Consider the following 23,153-nt stretch of genomic DNA (forward strand, 5'->3'; position numbering starts at 1 on the left):
CCTCATACCAGGAAGCAAATGGAGCCCAGAGCACAGGAGAAAAATGGCTGAATTGGAATCCAGATAGGGACCACACATCTCGAAGAACCTCCAGTTACAGTAAATAACCTTCTCTTCTTCTTCAAGTGATGGATCCTATGTCAGGATTCCAAACGTGGGAGAGTAGCGAGCAGTGATCAGTATGGAAGCGGACACGAGGGCTCTTGAGAAGACCAAGTCAGTAGGACAGCGTGACCAGCTGCTGCATCCATCACCATCAAGGGGGCAATGGCATAGTGAGAGGAAAAGGTGTGGACAGAGAACCAAGCAGCTGCCCGACATATCTATTGCCATGGAACATCTGCAAGGAAAGCCAACAGAGTTGCATACGCCCATGTGGAGCGGTCATGCTGCAACAGGAGATCCACTTGGAGAGGCATTGGGAAGAAAGGGTGCAACTCCGACAGCGCTCTGTGATGGCGATGAAGAGCCAGGGGGCCAGTCGGAAGTCACATGTGTGGTGGAGATAAAAGGCTAATGCTCAGCAGACATCAAGGGAATGGAATATGTGCTCCACGAGAGAGGCGTGTGGCTTAGGGCAGAAGACAGGAAGGTGTGTACTCTGGTTGAGGTGGAAGGAGGAAGTCACTGTGGGCAGGAACTCAGGGTAATGACGAAAGGAGACCCTGTCTTTGTGGAAGATGGTAAATGGCAGATCCGCCATCATGGCGGCCAGTTTGCTGACATGTCATGCGGAGGTGATAGCCACCAAGAAGATCACCTTCATGGAAAGATGGGAGAGGGAGCAAGTGGTGAAGGGTTTGAAGGGTGGCTTGGTGAGCACAGAGAGAATCAGATTCTGAACCCAAGAGGGGACAAGCCTTTGTACTGGGGGGAAAGCATTGAGAAGGCCGCAGAGGAAGCGGGAGGTTGTCGGATGGGTGAAGATGGAGAAGCCATCCACAGGAGAAAGAAAGGCACTAAGTGCCTCCAGATGCAAGGCCTGACTGGCAGAGATGATGGAGGTAGTCCAGAAGGACAGGAATGGAGACAGAGTCTGGAGAGATGTGATGGCACTGCGCCCATGCGGTAAAGCGGTGCCACTTAGCTTGACAGCAGATTCAAGTGGACTGGTATCTGCTATGAGTGAGGATGTCTCGGACGGGGTCGGCACAAACCCGGTCTACATGTGAGCCCCATCCAAGTACCAGGCGGTGAGGTGCAGAGGGCTCGGATTGGAGTGCTGCAGCCAGCTGTGCACCTGCATTAGGAGACCCGGGAGGGTCAGAAGAGGAATTGGAGGGCAAGCACAGATTGGTGTACCAATACTGGTGAGGTCAGGAGAGAGCTACAAGGATAACTGTCACTCAGTCCTTCCGCACTTTGCGCAGGACCTGGGGAAGGAGGGAAATGGGTGGGAAGGCGTAGTGGAGATCCGAGGTCCAGGGAATGAGAAGGGCGTCACCTATGAACCTGGGCCCAGGGCTCAACAGGAGCAAAAGAGGGGAAATATTCCAGTTCTCCAACTTCACAGAGGTCCCAGTGCAGTGTGCTCCACCAACGAAAGATGGATCAGAGAGTGGGGTTGAGGAGTCTCACTCATTGTTGGTGTGGAAAGACCGGCTGAGCCTGTCTGCTGAGGTGCCTTGGAGGTGCACAGCATACAAGGTAATTCCATGCTGGAGGTACCAATTCCAAAGATGGATGGCCTCTGTGCAGAGGAAAGGAGACCTGGTCCTACTTGTTCATTGATATATACAACCTTCGTCATACTGTCAGACAGGAGCTGAACATGGCAGGAACAGAGGAAGGGCAGGAAGGCCTCACAGGCCAGGTGGACTGCCCGTAGTTCCAGGACGTTGATGTGCATCTGCACAATCTTTGGTGACCAAAGACCCCGAGCGGTGCAGCCGTCAAGGTAGGTGCCCCAGCCAATGAGTGAGGCATCTGTGTTGGAGAGTGGTGCTAGGCGTGGAGGATATGAACAGAATGCCTGCTAGAATCACGGACACTTTGCACCACCAGGTGAGGGAAGCCAAAACAGTGGGAGGGATGATGACCACCTTGGGCAGGCAGTCCGACTGGGGAATCACAGATGCAGCAGAGCCAGAGTTGAAGGCAACACATATGGAGGTGGGCATATGGCATGACTGCAGTGCAGGCCCAGGAGGGATAGGTACTGACGGAGGCACATTTGCGGGCGGCGGTGGAGCATCGCGATAAGAGAAGTGAGGAAAGCGAAGCCATCCATGGGAAGAAAGGTACGGGGTGCAGAGTCCAGGTGTACCCCCATGAAAGTGATCGTGCAGGTAGGGATGAGGATCGACTTTTCCTCATTGATGTAGATCCCCACACTGCCGAGGATGGCGTGGAGGGTCTGGATAGAGGCAAGAGGGCGCCATAAGGAGCCAGTCATCCAGCTAGGGGAAAGAGAGAATGGCCCTGGTGGTGCATATAGGCCACCACAACCACAAAGACCTTCGTGAAGACGCAGAATGCAGTGGTGATTCTGAAGGGGAGGACGTGGAATTCGTAATACAAACTCCTCACCCGGAGGCGGAGGAATTTGCAATGAGCAGAGTGGATGTCCATGTGGAAGTATACATCTTTCATATTGAGAGCAGTGAATCAAGCTCCACAGGAGAAGGAAGGGATAATAAGGGGGAGGGTGACCATCCTGAAGCGAAACTTGTGAATAAACTTGTTCAGGGAGCGGAGATCCAAAATGGAATGAAGACCACCCTCTTTTCTTCAGGATGAGGAAACGGGGAATAAAAACCACGGCCACAGTAGGGTCGCAGCACGGGTTCTATGGTGTCCTTTTGGAGGAGGGTGGTTGCTTCCTTACAGAGATGGTCCTGGGAAGGGTCCAGAGGGTGGCCACTGGGCGGATGATTAGGAGGGAAGGAGAGGAATTCAATAAGGCAGCCCTGGTGGACGATGTCCAACACCCAATGGTCAGAGGTGATCCTACCCCAATTGTGAGCAAAGAGGGCAAGACAACCCCTGAAGACAATCTGTGGTGCGGCCAGAGGGATGGAGGAGGGTTCACAGTTCTCGAGGAAAGAGTCAAAAGGGTTGCTTAGATGGATGGCGATGTAAGCAACAGAGGAAGAACATCGAGGTGGCTGGGAGCAAGGGTGATGCAGGTCAGGTGGCCATTGAGGGTACGGCTGGTAAGTGGCAAAAGAGAGGGCAGAAGGACGAGCGTTGCTGTTGGCGGGTCAGAGCCGGAGTAGAAATGCCCAGCGACTGGAGGGTGACACGAGAGTTCTGGAGGAAGCAGAGGGACTCGTCTGTCACTAAATAGCTTATGGTTGTCAAAGGGAAGGTTCTCAAGAGTTGTCTGACATCCACAGGGAAACCACTAGACTGGAGCCAAGAGTAGCGATGGAGCACCACTCCGGATGCCAAGGAGTGTGACATAGTGTCGGCAGTGGCATCAATAGCAGTTTGGAGAGCTACGTTGGTCACCAGTTTTTCCTCATCCAACAGATGCTGAAATTCCTGCTGCTTTTCTGGAGAAAGGAAGTCCTGAAAGTCCACCAGCTTGGAAAAGGACAGGAAATCATACTTTGCGAGGACAGTCTGGTAGCTGGCAATGCGGAATTGTAGACCCATGGACGAATATACCTTGTGGCCCAGCAAGTCCAGCTTTTTGGTAAAGCAGTCAGGACACGTGGATTTAAAGTGCTGCTGATGGGTGCGCTCCATGGCCGTGTGCACTACCAGGGAGTTCGGTGGGTAAAGAGAAAGTCCATACCATTAGAGGGCACAAAGGAGCAGCGTTCTGCCTGCTTTGACATAGGAGGCTGGCATGTGCCCAACAGCCTGAGCTGACTGCAAGATGGTGTCATGGATGGGCAAGGTGGTATGGGAAGGCCCCAGAGGCTGGAGAATGTCGAGGAAGTGTTCCTGGGAATCATGAACATCCTTCACTGTGAAATTAAATGCAGCAGCTCTGTTGCAGAGCAAGCTCTGGTACTGGGTATGGTCGTTAGGCACCAAGAAGGTGGGTGGAATGCGGGCATCGTCCAAGGACGAAGAGGTGCCTGTGGGGACTGAAGGTGCCAACGGTGCAGCTGGTGCTGACGAAGCAGAAGCATCCAGAGGTTCCTCGTGGAAGGTGGCGGTATGGCGACAGATTAGCAGTGATGCAGATGGTACATCCCACGATCCTGGTAGGGGTCTCAAGTGGGCCAGTAGGGCCTGGCATAGGGATCGCAGGCATTGGCGGTGCCCATGGGTAGCGGAACCATGGATCAGCTGAGGGACCACAAGTCTGTGGGTGTGAGCAGTGCCAAGAGGTCGAGGCTGTAGGACCGGGCAGAAGAGAAGGCTGTGTCCGGGACAGAGGACCACTCTGATTCCGAAGAGGGGTCCGGTAGAGGAGAGGCTGTCAGTGAAGGCAGAATTGTCAATGCAAGACGAGGTCCGAGAGGATGGTCAACAACTAGAAGGGGCGCATCCGTCACCAGAGCCGGAGGAGAAAGATGGAGTAGGAGGGGCTCGTCCGCTGGAGAGGGGAGTCTCGGAACAGGCAGGGGTCCGGAGCGCAGGGGAGAGCCAATGAAAGGCAGCATGAGTTCATCTGACGGCATCAGGGGTGATAAGCATGCCAGAGTGCGCAGGACTGGGTGGGATAGGCCAGAAGGTCCTGGCAGTGTTGATGGCACCGAGAGCAAAGGAGGAGGCCCAGGTGCTGGAGCAGAAGACAGGGCCAGTGGCGTACAACAGCATTTGGAGCGGTGCTCCATATAAGCCTTCTTAGGAGCAGGAGCATCCACAACTGCACACGACTTCTCGCCCAACCTAACATGGTGCGGGGAGGTAACACTGCATTTAGAAGCTGTCCCCGTCGGGGAGCCGCTCTTATGCCCGTGCTTCTTGTGCACGCAGTGGCGTTTAGGCAGGTGTGACAGCGCCACATCAGAGGGGCCCAGTGAAGCGCTCACCACCAGTGTCAGGCACTGTTCCAGCAGATCTGGTAGAGCCATGTCCAGTTATGCACGTGGGTGCATTGACTCCTCCATCAGATATTTGCGGAGCTAAAGTTCACAAGCTGCTTGAGTCCAGGCAACAAGAAACAGTACAAAGGCAACGAATGTGCTCGTCTCTCACTGAAAAAGAAACAAGGGCGCAAGTCACAGTTCTTGAAGCCGGCTTGCTGGGGCCAGGGAGAAAGAAACCCCTGAAGGGGAGAAGTCCAAGGAAAACTAACTAATTACTAAAAACTCATGGACGACAACTATATACAGCAGAAATGAAGAGCAGTTCTCTTAGCGAGAAAGCAGAGTTCCAACTCTGGCCATGCAGCGGTAAGAGGGAACTGGAGTGGCGTCGACCCGCACAGCCTCAGATGTACCATGCAGTTGATGCACGATGCACGTGTGGGTCAACAGACAGTACTGCGAACATTTCCGGCTCCAGCACACGTGGGCACCCATGAGCACCCGCGTTTGGAATCTAGATAGGGACCATCACTCAAAGAACAACCTTGACTTAAGCGTTAGTTCACATGAAATGGAGTTAATGGAGGACTAAGCCTCAAAGGACTCCAGCACTTTTATGCTACTTAACAGCATCCTTTTCTTGGAAACTCAGCTTATTCAAATGTACCATAAGTGTATGTCTTGTATTTACCTTTTATTTTAAAGCTACAGAATCCAGGAGTGTGCTAGATGGTTTACAATTTAAAAAAAAAAAATACACAAAGCAGCAAACAATGTCCCTTCATTAAAGTGCTTACAATCAAGATTCTGCCAAGACAGTAATACACAATAGAGAAGAAGGGATGAGAAAAACAAAGGCTACAGTAACAAGATCACACATTTAGTCAGTTTTGCTTATATGCACACCCAGTGTGTTGCGTTAGGCTTTTTTCTTAATTAGACATATGTAGGTCAATCAAAAATTGCACAGCATTTTACAACCCACCACATAAATTCTGCAGAGACATGTTATATCGTCACTTCTGCAAAAAAGTTTCAATTCACCTGCTATTGCTTCTGAGAAGGCACAGCCAATATGTTTTAGACTGATGGAGTCTTTGCCAATACTCCACTATAAAAAGGGCATTTTCCTAAGAACTGATGATTTTTTTGATTTTTTTTTTACCCAGAACAGAATAAATAATGTTAATTAAGTACTTTCTGACAAAGACTATTGTATAACAGTAACGTTGCAATGTCAACAGCCTGATTTGTCATGTTAAAAAACAAAAACAAAAACAGTTAGCAAAATGTTATTTGGTCATTGATATCTTAAAAACCACTTATATAAAGAATAAAAATATTTTTTAAATTGACCGTTACAGATGGATATCATTCTTATTCTACTTGTTAGTTAATTTGAATAAATTTGTTATTAGGAAATCTGGCTATGTATTTTTGAGGTTTAGTTGTTCATTTATTCCCATGGAACAAAGCCAACCATAACAATGTATGGATTTTTATACACAAATAAATATTGTTAGTCACTTAGAATAGCATAGATAATTTTTAATAAACTAATGACTGTATATTTGGTTTCTGCATGTCAGAAGTTAATATACAATAAAGCCAAGATTTTCACAAATGAGTGACTAAAGTTTGTATTATTAGCGAAGTTTGCTAATCCACACTCTAGTAAACCATAAAAACACTGGCAGGTTCTCCATACTTCACAAAGATTTAATGGCCTACATTGTAATGATGTGTCTTAATACAAATATATCTTTATTTTTATACAATTTAGCATTTATACTAATATACTACTAGCTGTGAAGTATTATCAAATTAGAACTAACTACAAGGGACAAACATATTTTGTGCAATATTTTTTAAAAGCACAATTGTGTTTAGCAAGTAAATTAACATTCAGTAATCTACAGTGTTTCCACTGTACTCGATTTTCATCAAGTACCACACTATGGAAGTGTCTGGCATGATGATTTATTGGACACAAAATAAAACTGACATTCCAGGGTTTGCTGCTAAATTCTTATTGGGGGGTGAGGGATGGGGTGGGGGGAAATGGGTTGTGTATACTACATATACACACACACACAGAGAGACGGGGCTGGCATCTTGAAAAAAAATGACACAGGCACCAACTTCCAATGTGATTGGGTGCCTAACTCCCTTTGGCAGATGTGACAATCCCATTCCCTAGGCTTTTATACCACACATCACTGAGGTATCTTCAGTGCCTACACCCTGCAGCATGTTTGATTAAACAGCAATTTAAATCAAATTTATCATGACAGAGACACACTTACTTGAGAGTACCTTTTAAAAAACAGCTTGGTCTTTTCATCTTCATGTGTGACCAGCTTATACCATTGCACAGAGGGCAAGTGATCACTTTTCAACTTCATACAATTATCTTCATCACTCAGCATTGCTGTAAAGAAAAAAAAACACTTTAAATAAGAATCTTGTTTCTATGCTTTCAAAAAGCTTCTGAAGACATCCAATTACTATGAACAATTAAAGTGGAAAGTTTCCTGGAATAGATCCTAGTTTTGTTTACCCTGTTGTCAATGGTGAATTGCAGTTTTAATTTCTGTATTGTTAATAATTACTTCATCCCAATGGGTTGCAATGAATGAATTCATCCCAATCAACTCTCAACTGTACTGCTAGGAAGCAATTCTAAAAATAAACAAGTGTTACTATTTACAAAGCATAGATTCCATGCGAGTTTAAAATCATAGAAGATGTAACATTTTGAACTATACGAATTACATTATACAGAAGTTATATAAAGCTATCACAAAACACAATAACTGACTATACGCTACATGTACACAAACATTATATATAATCTACATACAAGCCTTATGTCATCTATTCCAGCATTACATCACGTCTCAGACTGTAAACTACCCAAGGCAATGACTGTATCTCTGAATTCTATTCAGCATCACATACATCTATGACAACATACAAGAAAGTAATAAAATATTTCAAAGAGGGAGCCCCTGTAGAGAGAGGGCAGGTGTGATGTATTAAATGACCGAGTTCCAAAAAGAATGTCTAAACAGAGGGGAAACCGAAGAGTAGGTTTCAATTGATTTATAAGAAAGTAGGGTTATCTAAAACACAGATAAATATTTTAGTTTATCCCAAGAGCAGGTTAACAGGTAACTTGATCACAGTCTACAGGAACCTATATGGGGAGAATATTTTTGATAGGTAAGGAAATCTAGCAGAAAGGGGCATGATAAAATCCAAAAACTGGAGGCTGAGGCCAGACAAATTCAGACTAGAAACAAGGTGCACATTTTTAACAATAAAGATAATGGACCATCGGAGCAACTCTGTCACTTGAAGTCTTTAAAATCAAGAATGGATGCCTTTCTAAAGGAACACTCTAATTCAACCAGAAATTATAGGATTGATGCAGAAAGTCAGCCTAGATAGTCATAATGGTGCTTTCTGACCTCAAAAATTATTAATAAAAATTGACCTCATCCTCTGGAGTGGATTAGGGTTTTCTGTTTCTTAAAGATAAATTGTGCCTCCTAAACAAGTGTAATTTTCCCCATTCTACGTTTTATTTCTTAAAGATTCTGCTGCTATTTCGCTTGGATGTGAAAAACGCTGTGCTGTTTTACTGCATTTACATACTGCAGGTATCATTTTGCAACAAATCTGTATGCTGGTGAACTGCTCAGTCTCCCTTGTTTAGCCAATTTGAGCATTAAGAGACTGAAAATATTTAAAAACTGTCTTTAAGATAATCCTTCTTAATTTGTGGGTTTTTACAAACTGATTTTCCATGGATGAAAATTCTGTTATAGAATCCTGTGCAGTTTCTGATTCTGGCACTGATGTTTTATATTAAGAAATGTATTTACTATCATTGGGCTCTTAAAAAGAAGAGAGAAGCCCCAGGCTGCCAGAACTCCGAGCCACCTACCGCTACCCCACCCCCACTGCCACAGAAGCCCTGGGCAGCCCAAGCTGGCCATCCAACCCGAGCAGCCCCAGCGGGCCCAAGGCTGGGCCTCCCCAGAAGCGCCGGAGTCACCCTAGTGGGTCCGGGGCCACCCCAGATGCCCCGAGCCCGGCATCCCACAGCAGCGGCTGCAGCCAGGAACAGCAGAGCCTTCCCTGGTCTATTATACCTGCCGCCCGTGATGATAAATGCTAATAATTATGCCCAGCTCTTACATATCATTTTTCATCAACAGACTTCAGAGCACTTCACATTATTTAATATATTAATCATCATACTACCCCAGTAAGCCGGGGAGGAGGAGTACTATTATCCCCATTTTACAGATGGAGAACTGAGACACGGAGAAGGTAAATTACTTTCCCAAGATCACATGGAAAGTCTTTGGCAGAGCAGAGAATTGAACCTAGGCCTCCCAGGTTATAGACTAGTGTCCTAACCACTGGACCATCCTGCCTAACAAAATATCTTCACACATGGCTCTTGGATCTATTTCACATTTAAACAAAAAAGTTTCTCACAACTCAATGGGAACATAAGAGTACTCAGCAAATTGAAGTACCCTCAGCTAGAAATGCTTTGCCTGACTATACTGACTGTACAACAGTGTTTTATTTGTGCAGTTTGAAATGGCTGTGAGAGGAGGTAAATAGATTCAGAGCTCTTTCCTCATGTGCTTTGTAAGAATACCAGCCATTTTGAGCACTCTTCTTTATGCCATTTGCTTTTCAGATGTATTTTCAATAAACCAAAGACCATCAAGTTAAATAATCTGTGACAGGAATAATTTAGCAGTAACTGTTGAGTGGGTAATGCCATCAGAAGCAAAGAAATTATTCCAATCTTTCTTTCAGTTGTGTGACAATTTTCATAGAACTGGAAGGGACCTCAAGAGGTCATCTAGTCCAGTCCCCTGCACTCTTGGCAGGACCAAGTATTATCTAGACCATTCCTGACAGATGTTTATCTAACCTGCTCTTAAAAATCTCCAATGATGGAGATTCCACAACCTCACTAGGCAATTTATTCCAGTGTTTAACCACCCTGACGGTTAGGAAGTTTTTCCTAATGTCCAACCTAAACCTCCCTGGCTGCAATTTAAGCCCATTGCTTCTTGTCCTATCCTCAGAGGTTAAGAAGAAGAATTTTTCTCCCTCCTCCTTTTAACAACCTTTTATGTACTTGAAAACTGTTATGTCCCCTCTCTGTCTTCTCTTTTCCAGATTAAACAAACCCAATTTTTTTTCAAATCTTCCTTCACCAGTCATGTTCTCTAGACCTTTCATAAGGTGTTCCTGTAAGCTGCCCTTAGACCATCACTGCAAAGTTTACTAACAATGACCCATACGGAAAAATTGTATCAGATTTCAAGACTATCTCAAAAAGGCACTTCAGTAATTAAAACAAAATGCGTCAGTTTTTTTCTGATGGAAAGGTAAATATTTGGATTTGGGATTTCTCCTCCTATTTAGCATCATATGATAAATTAGGGTAGTACCAAATTTCACGATTCTAGTTGAGAACTGGCAAGTCAATTATATTAGTTAAGATCTAAATTGTATTAAATACAGTTCTCTTTCTCAATAATGCATTTGTTTTGTACCATAATGTTAGAGACAGGCCTGAATTTCACAAGCACCAATGATACTGCCAAGAATGACCTCGAGCGTATCACTGCAGACTACGTGGCTCTGGGAAGAAGGATAAAGGAGTTTGAGGTGCAAGTGGTGTTCTCATCTATCCTCCCCGTGGCAGGAAAAGGCCAGGGTAGAGACCGTCGAATCATGGAAATCAACGAATGGCTACGCAGATGGTGTCGGAGAGAAGGGTTTGGATTCTTTGACAATGGGATGGTCTTCCAAGAAGAAGGATTGCTAGGCAGAGACGGGCTCCACCTCACGAAGAGAGGGAAGAGCATCTTTGCAAGCAGGCTGGCTAACCTAGTGAGGAGGGCTTTAAACTAGGTTCACCAGGGGAAGGAGACCAAAGCCCCGAGGTAAGTGGGGAAGTGGGATATCGGGAGAAAGCACAAGTAGGTGAGTGCAAGAGGGGAGGGCTCCAGCCCCATACTGGGACACCAGGACGATCAGTGAGTTATCTTACATGCCTATACACAAATGCAAGAAGCCTGGGGAACAAGCAGGGAGAACTAGAAGTCCTGGCACAGTCAAGGAATTATGATGTAATTGGAATAACAGAGACTTGGCGGGATAACTCACATGATTGGAGTACTGTCATGGATGGATATAAACTGTTCAGGAAGGATAGGCAGGGCAGAAAAGGTGGGGGAGTTGCGTTGTATGTAAGAGAGCAGTATGACTGCTCAGAGCTCCAGTATGAAACTGCAGAAAAACCTGAGAGTCTCTGGATTAAATTTAGAAGTCTGAACAACAAGGGTGATGTCGTGGTGGGAGTCTGCTACAGACCACCAGACCAGGGGGATGAGGTGGACGAGGCTTTCTTCCAGCAACTAACAGAAGTTGCTAGATCGCAGGCCCTGGTTCTCATGGGTGACTTTAATCACCCTGATATCTGCTGGGAGAGCAATACAGCAGTGCACAGACAATCCAGGAAGTTTCTGGAAAGTGTAGGGGACAATTTCCTGGTGCAAGTGCTGGAGGAACCAACTAGGGGAAAAGCTCTTCTTGACCTGCTGCTCACAAACAGGGAAGAAATAGTAGAGGAAGCAACAGTGGATGGGAACCTGGGAGGTAGTGACCATGAGATGGTCAAGTTCAGGATCCTGATACAAGGAAGAAAGGAGAGCAGTAGAACAGAGACCCTGGACTTCAGAAAAGCAGACTTCGACTCCCTCAGGGAACTGATGGGCAAGGTCCCCTGGGAGAATAACATGACGGGGAAAGGAGTCAAGGAAAGCTGGCTGTATTTTAAAGAATCCTTATTGAGGTTGCAGGAACAAACCATCCCGATGTGTAGGAAGAAAAGTAAATATGGCAGGCGACCAGCTTGGCTTAACAGTGAAATCCTTGCTCGTCTTAAACACAAAAAAACAGCTTACAAGAAGTGGAAGATTGGACAAATAACCAGGGAGGAGTATAAAAGTATTGCTCAGGCATGCAGGAGTGAAATTAGGAAGGCCAAATCACGCTTGGAGTTGCAGCTAGCCGGAGATGTTAGGAGTAACAAGAAGGGTTTCTTCAAGTATGTTAGCAACAAGAAGAAAGTCAAGGAAAGTGTGGGCCTCTTGCTGAATGAGGGAGGGAACCTAGTGACAGAGGATGTGGAGAAAGCTAGTGTACTCAATGCTTTTTTTGCCTCTGTCTTCACAGACAAGGTCAGCTCCCAGACAGCTGCACTCTGCAGCACAGTATGGGGAGGAGGTGACCAGCTCTCTGTGGAGAAAGAAGTAGTTCGGGACTATTTAGAAAAGCTGGACGAGCACAAGTCCATGGGGCCGGATGCGCTGCATCCGAGGGTGCTAAAGGAGTTGGCTGATGAGATTGCAGAGCCATTGGCCATTATCTTTGAAAAATCATGGCGATCGGGGGAGGTCCCGGATGACTGGAAAAAAGCTAATGTAGTGCCCATCTTTAAAAAAGGGAAGAAGGAAGATCCAGGGAACTACAGGCCAGTCAGTCTCACCTCAGTCCCTGGAAAAATCATGGAACAGGTCCTCAAGGAATCAATTCTGAGCCACTTAAAGGAGGGGAAAGTGATCAGGAACAGTCAGCATGGATTCACCAAGGGCAAGTCATGCCTGACTAATCTAATTGCCTTCTATGATGAGATAACCGGTTCTGTGGATGAGGGGAAAGCAGTGGATGTGCTATTTCTGGACTTTAGCAAAGCTTTTGATACAGTCTCCCACAGTATTCTTGCCAGCAAGTTAAAGAAGTATGGGCTGGATGAATGGACAGTAAGGTGGATAGAAAACTGGCTAGATGGTCGGGCTCAACGGGTAGTGATCAATGGTTCCATGTCTAGTTGGCAGCCGGTATCAAGTGGAGTGCCCCAAGGGTCGGTGCTGGGGCCGGTTTTGTTCAATATCTTCATTAACGATCTGGAGGATGGTGTGGACTGCACCCTTAGCAAGTTTGCAGATGACACTAAACTGGGAGGAGTGGTTAATACGCTGGAGGGTAGGGATAGGATACAGAGGGACCTAGACAAATTAGAGGATTGGGCCAAAAGAAATATGATGAGGTTCAACAAGGACAAGTGCAGAGTCCTGCACTTAGGACGGAAGAATCCCATGCACTGCTACAGACTAGGGACCGAATGGCTGGGCAGCAGTTCTGCAGAAAAGGACCTAGGGGTTACGGTGGACAAAAAGCTGAATATGAGTCAACAGTGTGCCCTTGTTGCCAAGAAGGCTAATGGCATTTTGGGTTGTATAAGTAGGGGCATTTCCAGCAGATCGAGGGACGTGATCATTCCCCTCTATTCAGCATTGGTGAGGCCTCATTTGGAGTACTGTGTCCAGTTTTGGGCCCCACACTACAAGAAGGATGTGGATAAATTGGAGAGAGTCCAGCGGAGGGCAACAAAAATGATTAGGGGGCTGGAGCAAATGACTTATGAGGAGAGGCTGAGGGAACTGGGATTGTTTAGCCTGCAGAAGAGAAGAATGAGGGGGAATTTGATAGCTGCTTTCAACTACCTGAAAGGGGGTTCCAAAGAGGATGGATCTAGACTGTTCTCAGTGGTAGAAGATGACAGAACAAGGAGTAGTGGTCTCAAGTTGCAGAGGGGGAGGTTTAGGTTGGACATTAGGAAAAACTTTTTCACTAGTAGGGTGGTGAAGAACTGGAATGGGTTACCTAGGGAGGTGGTGGAATCTCCTTCCTTAGAGGTTTTTAAGGTCAGGCTTGACAAAGCCCTGGCTGGGATGATTTAGTTGGGTTTGGTCCTGCTTTGAGCAGGGGGTTGGACTAGATGACCTCCTGAGGTCCCTTCCAACCCTGAGATTCTATGAAGTTCCGTTTTTTCCCCCCAGCCAAGAAGTTTTCTACATTACACCTGAATTACGTAGCAGAATAGCATTGAACAACAGGTGAACTGATAATTATGGAACAATGTTAACTGATCAGCAGCATTTTTACAATCCTATTATCTAACCCTCCATGACATGGTGGCAAAAGTTACACTTTTGATTTTCATGTCATTAAAGAACTCCTGATGGAACCACATTGGCCTCTTACTACTCTTCATCTTTTTCCTTCACCTCAGAATAGTCTGCAGTTATGCATTTAATACTGTCTTCTCAAGAAATCATCAGCTCTCCTGAACTCCTTTTTCCCTTAGAGATTTTCTTCTCGCAGGATCTTACCTACAAGTTCCCTGAGTTTATTAAAGTCTGCTTTTTTGAAGTCCATTGTCCTTATTCTGCTGCTCTCATCCCTTCTCGTAAGGAAAAGCATGCATGTGTATAGACTGGTTTGTTGTTTTTAAGATATGTTTTCTTTGAGATGCTTTTACTCTCAATAAATACTTTGCTTTAAGGAGGCTGTCTGGTCACTGATTATCACTATCATTGCTCCCAGAGGGAACAGAATCGCAGGGTCTGGACATAAGATAGACTTGCAAAGGTAGTCACAGTTGATCCACTGGAGTCTGAAGCCAGGGTCCACTCAGAATGAGAGAATCACATGATACCATCCTGAGAGAGGTGACAGCCAGCAGCTCAAGACATGAAAGGGGAGACCGGGAGCAGTCAGAGTTGTAGTTAGGTCAGAAACTAAGACACACCTTGTGGTTTTATATTTATTAGGGAATTTTAGCAAGAAATTTCCTTGTGTTACCACCACTTCAGCAGCACCAATGGGAGCCTTGTCAAAGTCAAGTGGAAATTTCTTGCTAAAACTGACTAGCACAGGGGTAGGCAACCTATGGCACACGAGCTGATTTTCAGTGGCACTCACACTGCCCGTGTCCCGGCCGCCGGTCCAGGGGGCTCTGCATTTTAATTTAATTTTAAATGAAGCTTCTTAAACATTTAAAAAACCTTCCTTACTTTACATACAACAATAGTTTAGTTATATATTATAGACTTATAGAAAGAGACCTTCTAAAAACATTAAAATGTATTACTGGCACGCAAAACCTTAAATTGGAGTGAATAAATGAAGACTTAGCACACCATTTCTGAAATGTTGCCAACCCCTGGACTAGCATGTGCCTGGAAGGGGGGTGGAGGAAGTACAGTGTGAGATGTATCTACCCTATGTTTCTTAAAATTTTTCCTTCATTGCCACTACCAGTTCAACAGTTAGGAAAGGGACAGATAATAAGACAAAATATAATGACACTGTAGAAATCCCTGGTATGCCTGCATTTTGAATACTGTGTGCAGTTCTGGATGCCCCATCTCAAAAAATATATATTAGAACTGGAAAAAGTACAGAGAAGGGCAACAAAAATTATTAGGGGTATGAAACAGCTTCCATAGGAGGAGAGACTAAAAAGTCTGCAATGTTCATCTTGGAAAAGTTTGAGGGGAGGATATGACAGAGGTCTATAAAATTATGGAGTGGAGAAAGTGAAGAAAAAAAGTGTTATCTCCCCCTTCACATAACACAAGAATCACAGGACACCCAATGAAATTAATAGACATCAGGTTTAGAAACAAAATGAAGTACTTCTTCACACAATGCACAATCAACCTGTGGAAAGTGTTGCCACGGATGTTGTGAAGGCCAGGAGTATATAACTGGATTCAAAAGAGAATTAGATAAGTTCCGGAAGGATAGGTCCATCAATCGCTATTAGCCAAGATGGTGAAGGACACAACTCCCTGGTCTGGGTATCCCTAAACCTCTGACTGCTAGAAGCTGGGAACGGCCAATGGAATGGATCACTTGATAAATTGCCCTGCTCTGTTCACTCTGAGGCATTTAGTACTGGCCATTGTCAGAAGACAGGATACTGGACTAGATAGACCTTTGGTCTGATGTAGTATGCCATTCTTATGTTCTTAACTACACTAGCAGTAGCAAGGTGAGAGTGTTAGTATAAATAAGCCTCCAGGCAGCTCAGGGCATTCAAAGCACTATGACATCTAACACTGTTCAGAGCTGATTTACATGGCACTGCTTAGAATGCCAGCAGCCTCCTGGAGTCTCTTCTACAAGTAGTGCACTGTTGCTACCACCAGTGAAGCGAGTTTTTAAAGAAGTGAGCCTAAGCTAGACAAGGCTAAATCTCCATTTGGGCTTGCAGAGAGGAGCAGTTTAGAAGCAGCTTCAATGTTTTCCCTCACCATGGCATGGATTGGTAATGATCAGTGGACACATACACTGAATTCTTAATATCATGTCTATACTGACCCCCAAAAAAATAAATCAATAAGGTGCATAGGTCATCACCAAATGATAGCAACAGTGGAAGCTGTGGGCAGGACACTGGCCCCCGGCGGTCAGAGGACACAGTAATAAAAATGCCTGCGCCCTCTTTACACTACAATGTCCACTCTTACTACCACCAGTGGGGGAAAAAAAATCAGAACCATCTTTTTTTTTTTAAACTTTCTGTAGACACAGCCATGGTGCTAGTAATTGTAACACAGATACTAATTTTGCTAGTACAAACAGACAACCACTCTTGTCTAGCAACAGAGCAGCATGGTAATGAATCTTTCATTATACAAGGTGATCTCTCTCCATTTCTCACAGTGACGAACTATTGCACTGCCTTCACGTGAGTTACAAAGGACAGATTTTGAAAGTTAAACAAATGTCCAAAGTTATTAACACTCTGAGGCTCCCTGATGAACGGCAAACTCTACAGAGAGTAATTGTGGGAGCTCTGACTGTGTAATATGAATAGCATGGGGACAAAAGAGGGCCCACCAAAACCTACTATGCTCAGAATCAACCAAACTCTCCTATCCATCAGTTCAACTGTTATATTTAAAAAAAAAAAAAAAAAAACCCACCACACACACACAAAGTATCTACTTGAAGTATTCTCTGCTATTTAACATGCGCCTTTATCACTGAGGTTAGCTATTCCAAAAATGAGGTTAACCTAACACACAGGAAGACTTAAGTTACAAAACTACACTACACTAACATAACGCTGGCAGTAATGCTGAAAAAATAAGTGAGACTGTTCAATTCCTCAAAGGTCACACAATGAACTCATCAGACAAAGCTTAAGATGAAGGGAGGTTCCAAAGAGGATGGAGCTCTGCTGTTCTCAGTGGTAGCAGATGACAGAACAAGGAGTAATGGTCTCAAGTTGCAGTGGGGGAGGTCTAGGTTGGATATTAGGAAACACTATTTCACTAGGAGGGTGGTGAAGCACTGGAATGGGTCACCTAGGGAGGTGGTGGAATCTCCATCCTTAGAGGTTTTTAAGGCCTGGCTTAACAAATGAATTAATGGATGAATTAGTTGATGTTGGTCCTGCTTTGAGCAGGGGGTTGGATTAGATGACCTCCTAAGGGTCTCTTCCAACCCTAATCTTCTATGATTCTAAAACAACAGAAGTCTTCAGGGAATTTTGGAAAGGCTGTGGAATTTCTTGCTCCAGAGTTTCTTTTGCATTCATCTCTATATTAGTATTCAACACCATGTGACTCTTGGCTTGTTCATATTATTCAGCTATTTTATGCATGTTTTATCATGTTCTTGGTGATTTAGCTTCTATAATTAGATACCCCTACCTGCATCTATAGCGGGGGGGGGCAAACTTTTTGGCCCTAGGGCCACATCTGGGTGGGAAAATTGTATGCAGGGCCATGAATGTAGGGCTCAGGGCAGGGGGTTGGGGTGCAGGAGGGGTGCGGCAGGGGACTCAAGGTACAGGGTTAGGGCGCTCAGGGCAGGGAGCTGGGGTGCAGGAGGGGTTTGGGGTGTGGGCTCCGGCCCAGCGCCACTTACCTCAAGCAGCTCTGGGGTGGCAGCAGCGTGGCTAAGGCAGGTTCCCTGCCTGCTCTGGGCCCGTGCTGCTCCTGGAAGTGGCTCCTGGGGATGGGGTGAGTAGAGGCAGCTCCTCCACACGCTGCCCTCACTAGTGGGTACCACCCCCGAAGCTCCCATTGGCCGCAATTCCCCGATCCCAGCCAATGGGAGCTGCGGGGGGCAGTGCCCACAGGCAAGGGCAGCGCATGGAGCCCTCTGCCCTCCCCCCCACCAGGGATCGCAGGAACGTGGTGCTGGCCTCTTCTGGGAACGGCGCCAGGCCAGAGTAGACAGGGAGCCTGCCTTAGCCCTGTTTCACCCCAGAGCTGGCAATCGCGCGGTCTGGATTGAAAGCCCTGATGGGCCGAATCCGGCCTAAGGGCAGTAGTTTGTCCTCCCTGATCTACAACTCAGCATCTATACGTTGTAGTTAAACTCAGTTTCAAAGACTTTAAGGCCAGAAGGGACCATCGTGTTCATAGATTCATAGTCTTTAAGGTCAGAAGGGACTATTATGATCATCTAATCTGACCTCCTGCACAATGAAGGCCACAGAATATCACCCAACCACTTTTATAACAAACCCCTAACCTATGTCTGAGTTACTGAAGTCCTCAAATTGTGGTTTGAAGACCTCAAGCTGCAGAGAATCCTCCAGCAAGTGACCCGTGCTCCACGCTGCAGAGGAAGGCAAAAAACCTCCAGGGCCTCTGCCAATCTGCCCTGGAGGAAAATTCCTTCCCGACCCCAAATATGGCGATCAGTTAAACCCTGAGCACGTGGGCAAGACTCACCAGCCAGCACCCAGGAAAGAATTCTCTGTAGTAACTCAGAGCCCTACCTATCTAGTGTCCTATCACTGGCCATTGGTATTTGCTGCTAGCAGTGGTAGATCAGTTTCATGCCACTGTAGGCAGTCTCATCATACCATCATCTCCATAAACTTATCAAATTCAGTCTTGAAGCTAGTTAGGTTTTTTGCCCCATTGCTCCCCTTGGAAGGCTGTTCCAGAACTTCACTTCTCTAATGGTTAGAAACCTTTGTCTATTTCAAGCCTAAACTTGTTGATGGCCAGTTTATATCCATTTGTTCTTGTGTCCACTTTGGCACCCAACTGAAATAACTCCTTTCCCTCACTGGTATTTATCCCTTTGATGTATTTATCAAGAGCAATCATATTTCCCTTGAGCCTTCTTTTGGTTAGGCTAAACAAGCCAAGCTCTTAGTGTGTCCTCTCATAAGGTAGGATGATCTGAGAAATGGAAAACCTAATAGCCCGTCTCTGCACCTCTTCCAGTTAGAATTAATCTTTCTTAAACTCCTTTCAGCATGACCTATTGTAGTCTTCCCTTTATCCAGTCCCTTACCCGCCTTTCAATTCTCATATAAATCCCCATCTTCTCCAATTTAACTAATAATTTCCCATGTGGAACTGTATCAAATGCCTTACTGAAATCCAGGTACATTAGATCTACTGCATTTCCTTTGTCTAAAAAATCAGTTATCTTCTCAAAGAAGATCAGGTTCATCTGGCACACTCTACCTATTGAAAAACTGTGTTATATTTTATCCAAATTCCCATTTACCTCTGTGTCTTTAACTACTTCCTCTTTCAAAATTTGCTCCAAGGCCTTGTATACAATTGAGGTCTTGGAACAAATTACTTGCAGGCCTGTAGTTTCCAGGATCACTTTTTTCCCCTTTCTTAAAAATAGGAATTATATTAGCAATTTTTTCGTCATAGGGTATGTCCGCCAAGTTTACAGATTCTTTAAAAATCCTTGCTATTGGGCTTGCAATTTTATGTGCCAGTTGCTCTAATATTCTTGGATGGAAATTATCTGGGGCCCCCAATTTAGTCCCATTAAACTGTTTGAGTTTGACTTCCACCTCAGATGTGGGAATTTCTACTTCCATATCTTCATTCCAATAGCCATCCTACCACTACCCCTAAGTGCCACACTAGCTTTATTAAAAATTGAGGCAAGGTATTCATTTAGGTGTTGGGTCATGCCTAGATTATCCTTAATCTGCATTCTATCCTCAGTGCTTAGTGGTCCCACTTCTTTCATTGTTTTCTTTTTATAAAAATGGCTATAGAACCTTTAACTATTTGTTTTAATTTTCTTTGCAAGGTCTAACTCTGCTTGGCTTTTGGCAGGTCTCACTTTTCTCTACTCTTTCTGATTTCCAAAGGGTAGCTTTCTTTGCTGATCTTTCCCATCTTCCATTCCTTATAGGCTCTCTCTTAATAACCTTTTTTGAGATGCTTGCTCATCCAGTTGGACCTGCAATGCTTCCCTATGATTTTTTTCCCCTTGTTTGGGATGCAGGCATAAGATAATTGCGGTCCAGTCTACTTCCCTAAATAATTCCCTTAATTTTTTTAAGTTTGTCCTTTTGAAATCTAGTTGCAGATCTATTTTTGTTTAAGTGTATGTTTTAGGTATCTCTTTGTTCTTTAACATTAGGCTTGGAAGGATTAGATTTTTATTGGAAACTTTTAGAACTGGGTGAACTATGGTTTTAAATTGAGTTAGAATATTAGCATAGGCGATAAACCCAAAGCATGTGACCACATATAATGAAATCATGAGAAAGAAGAGTTGTTTGTGTTAAACTTGTAGTGATCCTTGAAATACCAGCATTATCTTATTTAAGGTTAAGCTGAGGTAATGGAAAAAAAGAAAACATGGTTAACTGGATATCAGGTACAGTGTTCAGTCTTAAAACTCCCTGATCTGACTTTGGCCAAGGTCCAACAACGAGCAGTAACATCACTTGTTTATTATAGTGTATAAGCAGCAAGGTTTTCTAGGGGTTTCTTTGACAGAGCTTTTCCTTAATCCTTTGGAGTCATGATGGAAAGGTATCTCCTGGACCTGTTCCTGTTGTGAGTAGCTGGCCAATGTTTATAACTGTATTGTTGCTAGAATGTGGTATACAAATGCATATGTGCTTGTATTTGTATTTTGGATGTAACCAACATCAACTGGCCTTTGGACAAATAAATGAATGCTTATGTGGAAACTGAGTCATGGTAAACCTTAATAAACTTATTAGAGAAATTATTTCCAATAGTTGGTAAATGTTGCTTTCACTGTACGCACACAAACCAATTACAAATATTTCCATAGATGATCATCCAGATTTACATATAGGCAAAGAAAGAAAAATGCTGCTGGAGAACTAGTGTTTGATTTAAAGATAGTTACTTTGTATATTTTGACATGTGAAGTTGACAATTTTTTTTATTTAAGTTATAAAGCTTTAACCTTCTAAATCTCAACATCTAGTCATTAAATAACTATTGTCGGACACCCCTCATAGTTCTCCACAACTGTGAAAATTTAATTTGATAAAAATTGTAGAAAATGGTTAAGACCCATAATTTTGCACAACTGTGAATATTTAAATGGATAAAAATAAAAAATGCTTAAAAATAAAAACATTGCTATATTATCCATCTAAATTACAAAAAAAAAATATCAAATTGTGCCAAGTCTATTTTCATTATACGTGGCTATAAGTCTTGAAAAGTTCAAAGACACCAAGTAGTCAGAACGAAAGTTGGAGGGGAAGCAATGCAGTTCAAGGGCAGCAGCTTGGTTGGAATCCCAACCCCGGAAGTTACTCAGAGAGGTGAAGGAACAGATTTTTTTCTTCCTCCGTTTCTCACCTACTACCCTTTCTTTTTGGTGTGTGAGCATCTCCATCTCCCAGTAAGTTTTCTATATGCCACTATCAGACTTTATTAAAAGAAACATATGAATATAACAACATAGAGCCTAAGTCAATAATACAGTGAAGAGAACACTCAGTGTAAAGTCTTACTTTTTTCAAATACACCGGTCCACTTCCTTTTTCAGAGCAAGAAAGAATCATTTTATAAAAGAAAATAGTATGTTGGGGTATTTGTTGTATTTGAAAAATCAAATCAATAAAAAATAAAAAGATGTCAAAATTTTTTAGAAAATGGAAATGCCACCTTTGATCGTAATTAGGGATAATGAAATTCTGGTGTAGAAGTTTAAGCCACAGGAGGTGTTGAATCTGCAGGGCTTTTCGCGTAAAGTTAAAAAAGAAAAAAAATAATATGTTCTATTTTGTAAAGTTATGAGTGTATTAATTATCACCACACCTTAGGTTATACCAAAAAACTATTTCTGTGTAGTCAAGACCCTAGGACACCTGGTTACAGACACCTGTGCACATGAACCACCTGTTGGGACACTCACCTTATTTGTTTAATAAAACATGCATCAATGACACCTAAGAAAGGGAATGGTTTTCTTTATCGGTCTCTACCACATTACACAAAATAAGAGCTTCACAAAATTACAGAAGAGGTTCAGTACCATTTCTGATTGCTGAAACAGTACTGAACGTGTCCTCAACTACACTTTCAGCTAAACAACCATTCTCCTGACACCTGTTGCCTGTAGCATCTGTTATTCCTAGTGGAAAAGCCAAGACAAACTTACTTTCACTTCCAACCTACAACCACCACCAAAGCCCACACTCAATTCTTCTAAATCCCATGGGGGAGGCAACCTTCCTTAGACCTCAGATAAATATTTTACCAACAGATTTTACTTAAAGAGTCTTACAGCATATTAGGCTGGTGTGAATGCTGTGCTTGAGTTAAACTATTCACAACACCACCCACAATGTTATTTGTAAACCAAATTTATTAAACTATGCCAAAGAAACCACATATAATTGGAGACCTAAGTCCAGGGCTAGTCTAAGTTTAGAGTATCATCAGAATTTAGCTCAAAATTTAGGTACATAAATAAGTTTTTACAAAAGCTAAGACCATGAGAAACATTTCCATTATCTGTCTTTTTTAAGTCCAACAGAGAGCATTTTAAACAAAAATATTTCCTTGTAGTATCTGCAACCCAGACACTAAGTCTCAGCCATGTAAGAGCCTGAAATTGAAGCCAATTAGTCCATGTTCACTGTCCAGAGAAAAAATATAAATAAAAAACCCAAATTAGATGTTTTACCTGTTCATTTTTATTAACCTAAATTTCCATTTGCAACACATAAATACATTTCTAACCTTTACAATATCTCTTTAAATCTGGCAGAATAATGAAGCACACACACATTTTGATCATCCTTACAACTTCTGAGTTGAAAAAACAGAAATAATCATCCAGGAAGGAAAAGGTTGTTTTCCCAAAATAAATTCTTAAACATTTCTCCCCTACCCTCACAACTGTAAAGGTCTAAAGTAGCATTTTACAATTATAAGTTAGAATGGCAAAATGCAGAAGATAAGCAGAATTACCATCTTCCTGAGTACTATTAACAAGGCCAGCCTTAGGGAAGAAAATGGAGCCCCGGGCAAACTTGTC

The 23,153-nt window shown here is 43.8% G+C and overlaps 1 protein-coding gene across 2 annotated transcripts in view; it reads right to left on the bottom strand.

Moving 5' to 3' along the window:
• ST3GAL5 (ST3 beta-galactoside alpha-2,3-sialyltransferase 5) overlaps positions 1-23,153 on the bottom strand; it is a 44,725-nt gene that overhangs the window by 19,087 nt on the left and 2,485 nt on the right. Inside the window, exon 2 of one of the 2 annotated variants that reach the window (XM_045018662.1) lies at positions 7,248-7,362. In XM_045018662.1, coding sequence (XP_044874597.1) covers positions 7,248-7,362 — 115 coding nt within the window. Of the gene's footprint in view, positions 1-7,237; positions 7,363-23,153 lie in introns of both variants that reach the window. The other variant, XM_045018663.1, reaches the window with a different exon arrangement.

The sequence above is a fragment of the Mauremys mutica genome, chromosome 5 (genome assembly GCF_020497125.1).
Source record: "Mauremys mutica isolate MM-2020 ecotype Southern chromosome 5, ASM2049712v1, whole genome shotgun sequence".
Lineage (NCBI taxonomy): Eukaryota > Metazoa > Chordata > Testudines > Geoemydidae > Mauremys > Mauremys mutica.